General features: G+C 38.9%; 1 protein-coding gene across 17 annotated transcripts in view; it reads left to right on the top strand.

Moving 5' to 3' along the window:
- LOC136846484 (CAP-Gly domain-containing linker protein 1-like) overlaps positions 1-10868 on the top strand; it is a 228030-nt gene that overhangs the window by 132318 nt on the left and 84844 nt on the right. For 13 of the 17 annotated variants that reach the window (XR_010855409.1, XM_067117303.1, XM_067117307.1 and 10 more), the window contains one exon: positions 1035-1109. Coding sequence is in view for 16 of the 17 variants with exons in the window: in XM_067117303.1 (XP_066973404.1) it covers positions 1035-1109 (75 nt within the window). In the remaining variant the exon portion in view is untranslated. Of the gene's footprint in view, positions 1-1034; positions 1110-4887; positions 6130-10868 lie in introns of those variants that run through there. The other 4 variants (XM_067117317.1, XM_067117314.1, XM_067117319.1 and 1 more) reach the window with 4 other exon arrangements.

The raw sequence follows: 10868 nt of genomic DNA, 5'->3' as shown, positions 1-10868 counted from the left end.
GAAAAAAATATAAAGATGCAAAGAAAGTCTCAACTGAACGGCGCCGCCAGTCATAACAAGAGCAGTCAGAACTGCGCACCCATTAAGAAAGCGCAACACCACCTTACTCTTACGAGGAGAGGTTAATAATTAAGCGGCTTAAGCACAGTATTCATGCACCGGTCTGCGCTGCGAAGTGCACCTGGTTGTTTAAGAGCTGGTTTGCTTGCTTGTCATTCACTGCATGTTTACTTAACGGTCGTATATGTCACCATGACTACAACTCAGAAGAATTTGCCAGCCCTTCGAGACCTCTTAAACACAAGTGCATTGATAAGAATTAGACCTCGGCTATACTTTACGAGTGTTTTAAGGATTATAATTTGTATTCGGAGTAAATTATTATCATTATTATTATTATTATTATTATTATTTATTATTATTATTATTATTATTATTATTCGCCGAGGCTAAAAGAGAACGCTATTACACATCGCAATTGCTATCAAATTCCTTGTGTCTTTTAGAGGAAAAATCATATTGGTAATAAATAAAATTAAAAAGTAGCTCCTTGCACACATGCTTGCGTAGATAAATGCCTGTTTATGGATGTAATGTATCAATAATTTCATTTAACAAAAGTTCATATTCATGGGGGAGCTGACTAAAAAGATTGAAATCATTTAATTTTCTTCGCACAATTTTAGTGAATTCTCTCTCTCTAAGTCATGACTAATTAAAAGCTTGGTTATCAAAACCATTTTTGTTTCAATGTTCCAAGTTCTAAAAAACTGAAGAAAGGAAAAAAGCCTGATTGACTAAAAGCTAAAATTTTCTTGCTTTGCATTTTCTCCCATCAGTGAAACTGAACAATTAGCTGAAGTATTTCTTGAGTAGACTATCATTAGAATAGAATAAAATTTTAAAAGTGAAAAATTAAGTCCATATAACAATGTCGAAGGAAAATCTTGCAACAACAAAAGAGTCAAACACACACGCACACTCACACACTCTGAGCAGCATTGTAACTGACAGCTTAATGTCTATATCCGCAGACACAATGCCCGTCATGGATGACATCTACCAACACCAGAGACGCCTGTCGGAGGCTGGAGTCCGTCGCCTGTCAGGTAAGTGATCAGGGAGCTCATGATAATAATATGGGACCCTTGTCTAGCTCGTTAGCTTGCCACTTAGGTCTTTTCTTCAGTGAGATTAACATCTTGTATCCTGCCTTGCGGACTGCAGGGTCTTCAGTAGTCTTAAGAAACTTTAGCTCTTAGGACAACCCATCTTTTTTTTTGTACTATCGTCAGATGAAAGCAAGCTGACAAATATGGAAGTTGGCTGCAAGGGTTTGGAAAGAAGTCAATGTGTTTTACAGAAGGGAAAACCACGTCTTTATAAAGCCCCTCAGATTGTTATCATTCACCATATTCTCTGAAGCATTCTCAGTGACTAACCCCGAGAGATTCTCCCCGCCTCCAGTTCACGAGGTAAAAAATGGGACTCTGTCTTCCAGGGGATGTTTTAACAGCTGATAAGATAATAGTTACCGGCCTTACACCGTTGCTGAAGTCAGGGATATCCAGGGAGCTCCATACGGAGACGTTGATCGAAGATGAAATCTCTTCTCCTACCCAAATTAGGAAGAAGTGGACAATACTTGATTAAATCTCTGGACCCTAGAATTAGGATGATACCTGCCTTATTTTTTTATACGGAGTTTATCATTTCAGGTTTTGTTTGGATGATTTTTGTTTGATCATTCTTTCGACACCTGCGTGTCTATTTTCATTTCGGTTCGTCAGATGGGTTTTTGTTACTGTATTTGAATCATATCTCGCAGGGTCAGAATTTTTTCAAGTCATTGCCTCAAGAAGGCCATTGTTCTCCTAAAATGGCTGTCCATTTCGTGCACAGATGTTATTTCTATATTTTAACATGAACAAGTTGCATCTCATTACTCACCTTTCGGCTTAAAAGGTTTCCCCTCTAATATCTCGGTGAGCGAATGTATTCAAGTGAATGCACAGGATGTGCCCATATTTAGAGTAAAAAAAAAAAAAAATGACCGGTCACCGGTCGAATGGAGTATTGTTTCTTTCAAAATACTAACTTGTAACCTTAATCGCGTCGCTCCCGTCCTCTCCGTAAGCTGAATATGAATCACCAGTCAAGGGGATCTGTAGCGAGCAGTGATAAATCGATTTCTTATCCGACCCCAATGATTTGATCGTTCATTGGCGTCTGCATCTTTTAGCAGCGCTTATTATGTCACAGAGATAAGGAATCAACGACATGTGGGGTTTCTTATCGGAACTGTGGTTTCGTGCGTCAGCCATCAACTCGTTTTATCTTTTTATATCTGGGTTGATCTTGGCCCTTCATGTCCCGCAACCCCATTTGCGCGCACGCGCATGTGCACATGTAAATTTGTTTTGTACAGATACAAGCTCTATGATGCCTCAAAGGGAAGCGCAACGTTGAGAATCAAGACTGTGTGGCCCTTAAAAACTGTCACTTCTACGCTTCGTCCTCCGAATAGACGAATGTATTTCTGCGGCTTCGTTCTTTTTTCTTTTCGTGCTTTTTTAGTCTCGTTTTTTTTATGTCGTTAATGAACAAACCTTATATAGTGAAACAGAGAATTGTATCTTTAATATTAGATCTGAAGTGAAAACCTGCATTACAATAAAATTAAACAGGAAACAATAAATCAGTTATCTTTCCGAATATGAACCAAACATAATTCTCTTCTGAACGACAAAATCACTCTTTGATTAAGCCGGCCTGAAGTCAGCACGGGCTCTTACTCTCAAGGGCAGTGCATTAGATATCACAAGATGGTTGCTCGGTTCGTTTAAAGTTAAGCGAGATGTATATCAGCACATCCTTAGGGATGCCCATAAATGCTGTAAAGTGTTTAACAGTCTAAGAGTTCTTTTGTGGACCCCTGGAGTCACCCTACTGACTGAGACAGTAAAGATATCTACCCGCTGACATTATTTTTAACTACGGTCCGTATATTGAGATTTATTATTATAATTGAGCTTGTAAGGCGAAAAATGTCCGCAAAGAAAACAAGATAATGAAATTCATTAACATTTATGAAAAAGGCGTTAAAATATCAGGGGACAAAAACAAACGTGTAAAATAAAATCGCAAGAAAATACTGCGGTTTTCGAATGACGTCATTCGCCGCCTTAAGTCGAAAGGGCACCGCAGACGGCGTCATAAACTGAAAATAAATGTTTGTTGACGTAACGGAAACTTGCTGGAGGACAATCGAAAAATACGGCATTCATCATATATATATATATATATATATATATATATATATATATATATATATATATATATATATATATATATATATATATATATATATTTATATATATGTACATACATACATACATGTATATTATATTTGTGTCTATATAAGCCTTTATCTTAGTTTGTTTCTGTGCGTAGTTGGACAAACACTTTCATGTATGCGGTATTGTTCGCGCAATATATATGACGTAAGAGGTATTATTGAAATGTGGATATACGTAGAAGTGGTCAGAGAGGTGATGTAAGTGAAAGGATGGATCAGAGAGTCGTGAAATGGTTCGGTCATGTGGCAAGAATGGAGGACGATATGTTGGCGAAGAGTATGCAATTAGAAGTGTCAGGAAGGCGAGGAAGAGGAAGGCCTAGGAGGGTTTGGGTCGGTGGGGCGGCGTCAGAGGTATTAGAAAGTAAGGACCTCAACATCCAGGAAGCGAGAGAGTGCCTACAAGTTAGGGCGACGGTGCCATGTGTGTAGAGCAGTTTAACAAGCTGCTGATGAGCCTTCTGTGTAGGTGTGCAAAACGGCTAATGTCCTGGAAGTTTCATGCCCAGGGACCTCATCCATGATTTAGCAGGTAAAGTGTGAACTCAGAAGTGATCACTGGCTTGCATATCCTCTACGACCACCCACTGTTATGAGAAACACCTATTATAAATTATATATATATATATATATATATATATATATATATATATATATATAGATAGATAGATAGATAGATAGATAGATAGATAGATAGATATTAGTATATTGTATATTGCGTGCGCGTGTGTGTATGAGCGAAAACTTAAAACTCAAAGTGGAGTTTCTCAGAGTAAAGTGATTTTTAACAAAAGCTGTTAATGAGAGAGAGAGAGAGAGAGAGAGAGAGAGAGAGAGAGAGAGAGAGAGAGAGAGAGGTTGGGACTGGGGAGGAGATTCCTCAGTCTGGTTTACCTTTCGGGTTTTTTTAATACCACCTCACTTAGCCTGGGCGTTGTCTTCCCTTCAAGGTGGCGGCATCATTCTAATTTTGGCATTTTTTCCCCTAGCTTTCTGTGTCCCATGTGAACAAAGGGCAAAAGCCATATCTGAAGTTGGTGCCGAGTTCTAAGAGAGAGAGAGAGAGAGAGGAGAGAGAGAGAGAGAGAGAGAGAGAGAGAGAGAGAGAGAGAGACGTAATTGAAAATCTGGTTTTGCCTTTCATCAAAATTCTGTCGTGTCATTAACTTCCTAGGAAGGTGTGAGTCGCCAGAGAAAGCAACTGTTTCCAAGTCGAAAACGGAAAGACGCGCCATTTCCGTTGTTCTATAAGTAGTCTTTTGAACTCTCTTGCGAGGGAGCAAACTGATTTTTCTCCTTTTTTGTCACTAAGAAATTTCCGGATTTCAGCTGGTGATGACTGTAAGTATGTCCGGTTATTCTTTTAAGACTACTGTACTCAAAAGGCTTAAGTTATAAATTCAAAGGCAAGCCTTACCAGGTAAACTGCAATGAAACTTTCGAACCTTGACGTTACCCCTATGGTCTTCGTAGATGCGCAGATTATGATAATATGAAAGGCTGACATCTCATTTTCGTCCGACCTTCTTGTGCAGCCATGGGTTCAACAACATTCCGCACTGTTACTGTCATCCTCAGTGTACTGTTATCCCAGGGAAGGGAAAAAGCAGAAGTCACGGAGTTTGATTAATGGGAAATTTGACAGTACGAGGTCCCTCACACCGTTAAGTGGCAAATACGTGTGAAAAATTATGAACGGACACTTATATGCAGTTGTTATACTGGTGGTTACGTAACGGTCCATGGAAGGATACCATGGCTTTGCCTGTGGATAAAACAAATTGCCTATAAACAGAGAAGAGCAAATGACGATGACTTCACTGACTTCACACCTGAATGATTGCTTGGAATGCAGCTGGGGAAGTTGTTATGCACGAACTCACAGTCGAGAAATACACGGCAGTAAAATGTAATCCACGTTTCCGGACATTAACATCTTGAGTGTCAATTAATACACAGGTTATTCACACTTCATGTTCGTTTAAAACGAAGTTTTAGACATTAAAGACTTATATTATAGCAAAAGTGTTATTTATATCAATGTTAAAAGTACAAGGAAACGATCACGAAGTGTACGATAATTTTGTCGATGCATACGCGTGTCATGCTGTTATGTCGCATCTGGCAGCAGCGGCGGAGAGTGACGTTAGTGGCTCTCTCAGCTGTTTCCGGACCGTGTGTTTATAGTGTAGTTTCATGTGGTGTTTTCTAAGTGAAATAATTCAGTCCTCTCGAATTCCTCGCTGTTGATGTGTGTGTTGTGCTCGTGGATGGTTCGCGGTGATTTTATCGTAATCGAAAACGTCCGAAAATCCGCCCATGTCTTGACTGGAAAAGTTAATTGCGATGTCGAAGAGGAAAGACGTCGTAGGGTTTTGGCTGCTAAAGTTAGGGCGAAGAGGCCTATCCGGTAGGCCTGGTCAGGTGTACTGCGGTTGATTCGTTTTACACCAGAGTCTGATTAACGATTTGCGTCAGCACGTGAATGAATGACTTCTTCGAACGAATATCTCTTTACTCAAACGAGTGGATTTTTGTGTTATAGGCTTCTTCGCCTTTGCGGTAGGCTTATTGCATAGTGTCCGTCAGTGTGCAAACTAGCGATTTTGATTTTCTCCCGTCCTATGCAACTTAGTTGTTGAGTGTCAGAAACACAATGGGTAGCATAAAACGAAGTGTTGGTGCCACAGGCCAGGGAGCACCAGCAGCCGCGGGTCGGTCAACGAGCCTGCCTGGTCCCAGGTTACCAGCAACTAAGAAATTAGCCACAGGTAAGCAAGCATCTGCCGTCGGCCTTTGGTAGCTGAAGCTGCTTTGATGAACTAATAATGGTCAGTGGGTAACTAAGCCAAGTGCAGGTAGCGAGTGATCGTACCAGGAAGGTCCATAGATTAGGGTAATACTACGATGCTTTAATATCCAGCCAAATACATGAACCCTTGCCTATAGCCTAGGCCTGGTTTTTCGACTGGTTATTGGTAAAATTTTATGTTGCAATATTAAATAATACTACGTAAACCTAGGGGTGTTTACTGGTTACAACTTTGCCACATTAACTATGGAGGGGGTTGGGGTGGTGTAATTCTAAGCCGTAGTTCCGCAGTGAGCTAGACTATGGCAATTGACGTTTTCATGTGGTATTTTACTTGCTTTACAAGAATTTAAAGTAATATTTTGTCGGAAGGCTGTAATTAAACTGTAATTGACCTTTGAAGACTACATGATACCAACAGGGTAGATCAAAGCCGGCATTCTGCAGCGAGCCCCCCACCCCCCTCCATAGCTAATACACAAAAATTGTAACCAGTAAACACCCCTAAAAATACCAACCTAACATACCCTAGGGGTGTTTACTGGTTACAATTTTGCCGTATTAGTTATGGAGGTGGGTGGGGTGGCTCGCTGTGGAATGCTGGTTTAGATCTACCAAAGCAAGTAAAATAACATAGGAAAACATCAATTGCCATAGTCTTGCTCATCGCGGAACTGCGGCTTAGAATTACCATACTACGTAACCTAGGGGTGTTTACTAGTTACAGTTTTGTTGTATTAGCTAGGGAGGAGATTGGGGCAGTATTGTCTTAGGCTACCTTAGAGGTAAGTTGTTATTTTGATGAGGAGCTCTTTTCAAAAATGTAGGCAACTTATAAAATAATACCTGGTTATCTCGTGTGGTGTTTATTTTAAATAACCATTATATATTGGGTTATTTTTCAGAAGACTCCAGCCACCTCCCACATTACAACTTATATTTTTCTTGGATAAAACTCATCAAAACGAAAACTTTCTTCTCAATACATGACCTTCACAAATGCTTAATAACAGAGAAAAATAATTAATCAAATTACGACTTATAAGGTAATACAGTACCGCCCCCCCCCCTCCATAGCTAACACGGCAAAATTGTAACCAGTAAACACCCCTAGGTTATGTCACGTTGGTATTTTCAGGTTCTTTTAGTGCCCTGTCATTTCCTAGCCATTTTTGAATGAAAAACCCAAAATGGTTTTTCATGCAAAAATGGCTAACTGGAACCTTCCGAAATGGCTGGCTGGAGTTTTCCGAAAAATTACCATATATTGTTTGTACAAACCACTTTTTTGTGTTTTCTGTTCACATGTAGGCATATTATTATTATTATTATTATTATTATTATTATTATTATTATTTATTCAGTAGATGAAACCTATTCATATGGAACAAACCCACAGGTGCCATTGACTTGAAATTCAAGCTTCCAAAGAATATGGTGTTCATTAAGAAGAAGTAAGAGGAAGTAAAGTGAAATAAGGAAAGAAGAGATCCCACTTGTAAGAAAAAAAATTAATAAATATAGATAAAAAAGTATTAAAATGCAAGAAGAATAATATTAGGGTAGTAATGCATCACATTTTCGCTTGAACTTCTGAAGTTCCATACAGAACCTCTACAGAACGTAGGCTAAGGGCCTGGCATATCACAGTGGAAAAATATGGATTTAGGGTGGAAAGGTGGGAAATGCATAAGGCACTACAGAATCGGTAAAAAATTTATGTAGCATAGCCTACCTATCAATGGTACGGTAACAATTACTGAAATAGTGACAAAGGGCGCTGGGTCTTTTGGCTAGCCTAGGCTCTAGGCTATGTCCATGGGCCAATGACCAAGAGCACCATAAATCACAAGGTGAACGAGGGAGAACCATCTCAACCTAACTTTGTGCACAGGATCCTTTTTTGCAAGAAGGCACCTGTCTCCCCTTAAAGCTTTGCATAAAGCGTAGCATATTCTGAACACTGAGGATGGGAGGTACACAGCTATTATACACATTTTATGTTCCATTCTCAAACTCCTTAGCCTAATTGACACTTTGTGTACGTTTGTGTTTTGGAGGAGAGTCATTGGTAATACTGCAGAGTAGCTGCACACAAATCATTCTGCTGCACCTGTTGAGATGCTTCCCTGTATAAATATGTCTCTGATCTGCTTTTAAGCAGGTGTGACCTGCAGAAGAAAACTTGCACGACTATTCTGCACTAAGGCAATGCTGTAACACTAATCACTGGAAGTGATTACCTTATTTCAAGATGAATAAAGAGGTATTTTAAATCCACTTTAATATGAAATGCACCATTCAAGGTCTCCATCAACACTTAGGCTGTTACTCAAATGGCAGACATTATTGAGGTGAAGGAACTGTTGTGAAAACTGCGGTGAGTCAGAAGGCATCTGGGTACTATAGAATAAGAATTTGTAAAATTTTAAGTGGTTGAAAATATTTTGTAATCATTCCATGAAAATACACAAGAATTCCCATAATTGCACTAGAATAGAGCATGCAATCAAAATGCCTATCCTTTCCCAGTTTCAGTTGGTTTCCAAGAATGAGTACCTTCAGAATTCGGCACAAAATGATGTAAGGCTTCATGTTTTTATTGGTAAATGCATGATTTCACTTGTCCCTTGTATTTTCTATTAAGAAAATATCAAAATGACCATCATTCAACACATTCTGATACAGTATTAGATTTGATATTGGCTATAAATAAGAGTACCATAGTATTACCCAGTTGCCTGTGGACAAGTTTTATTGTTATTATTCAGAAGATGGACCCTATTCATATGGAACAAGCCAACAAGGGCCATTGGCTTGCAAATAAAGCTTCCAAAGAATTTGGTGCTCATTAGGAAGAAGTACGAGGAGTGAAAGGGAAGTACAGAAAGAAGAAATCTCACTTCTTTCTTTACCTTGTACTTCTTCCTAATGAGCACCATATTCTTTGAAAGCTTGAATTTCAATACATGTATGATGGTAGTGCCAGTGTTGTATGTAGGTTAAGAGGGACCCAAAGGGCCAAATAGCCTAATCCCTTGGTTAGGAAGGGAAATGGGTAAGACATCTTAGATGTGGTATATGATTAAATATTGACAATTTAACTGTTCACTCTAAAATTGGTGAAATGTGGTCTTTTTGGATAATATTTTTATTTGATCCTGGAAAATCTTAAGTTCATATCCAGTCATTTCCTTTACAAGCCTTGTCAAATGATGTTGGAAACCCCCACAGAGGGAAAGTGAGTTTGTGAGTGGGAGGAGGGAAGTAAATTGAATAATAAATAGGGATATGCAGTACAGTAACCCATCGTAGCTAAGGATGCCAGATCTGTGCTGACGGGGAGGGAAATGGAACCCTTCATCCCTCCATTAGGCCACCAACTTACCAGATTGTAAAGGTATGGTTTCTCACAGGGGATCTCCCCTTTGTTAGATATTGCTGTTGCAATGTGTTAAACAATCATTTAGGCCTACAATAGAAAAATGTTAGATATTGCTGTTGCAATGTGTTAAACAATCATTTAGGCCTACAATAGAAAAATAGAAATGAGTATCACATCAAAACCTATCAGGAAAACTATTTCACCAGTTTTAGGCTATGCCTAAATGATAGTGTTGTTGAAAGTTATAGATTAACTCACTTCAGAACACTGAAGGCTTTTAAAAATCTGGTCTCCACCGACAAAGATGTGCACATACACATGACTAAGAATTATTGTGCATAACACTAGAAAGAAACCTTTTGAAGTGAATAATGCTACAGATAACACACACAAGAATGAATACTTCATAGCAAGCAGAACAAAAAAATTATTTTAGAACACTTGATGAAGCATTGCATATGCACAGCTGGCCTATACAGTGCCATCAGAATTTGCACCAAATGATATGGCAGGGAAGACCAACTGGTATGTACATGGAGAGCAAGAATTGAACATGACATCACAGTGTAAACAAAGCAAGAATAATTTTTAAACACACTAACCCAATGTCAGCTCTTGGGTATTTCTTGAGATTTCTGCATCAAGAAAGTCTTAACTTTTTGGGAAAATCATTAAATAGTGTTATTGTCTGAAGTAAAACCAGTCAAACCCTTTATAGGATAAATGTTACTGGCAAACCGGTTTTTCTGCATACCCTGTGTATGTAAGATATAGTTTTGCTATTAGTAATGTGATTTTGTTAAATTTGACACTGGAAATGCTCCATCTCCTCTGCCCCCATGTTTATCAGTAATGGGGACCTTGGAGGCAGACTGGAGATTTAGGGTGTTTTGGAAATGAACACCAAGGAAATACGGGGATAACTTCTGTGGATCCATACATTGGGTGCTGTAAATCATGTAAAGAAACCTTATTATGTAATATACTCTACTCTCAAACATCTTCTCCATTGCTATCAGCAAAGGGAATGGCCCTCCCATGAACACCTTCCCTTACCTAACCTTACCCAAAAACTACTGTTTCCCAAAGTGGCTCCCCCCAGGGGGATTGCAGTGGGTCAATTGATCATTTGCAGTGGAAATGAACTTCAAATTCTTCAGAATCACATCAAAACTACAGAAAACCCATATTTAACATATAAAATCAATTATGGTCTTCATAAGTAATCTGTCTTTAGAACATTTACACCTTTAAATAAAGCATTCTGTGCTGAATACACAGTTTCTCTGCAATGAGATCACTTCTCTGACTAT

This window comes from Macrobrachium rosenbergii, chromosome 15 (assembly GCF_040412425.1).
Source record: "Macrobrachium rosenbergii isolate ZJJX-2024 chromosome 15, ASM4041242v1, whole genome shotgun sequence".
Classification (NCBI taxonomy): Eukaryota; Metazoa; Arthropoda; class Malacostraca; order Decapoda; family Palaemonidae; genus Macrobrachium; species Macrobrachium rosenbergii.
The sequence above is the reverse complement of the archived record's forward strand: the minus strand, read 5'-3'. Positions and strand labels throughout refer to the sequence as shown.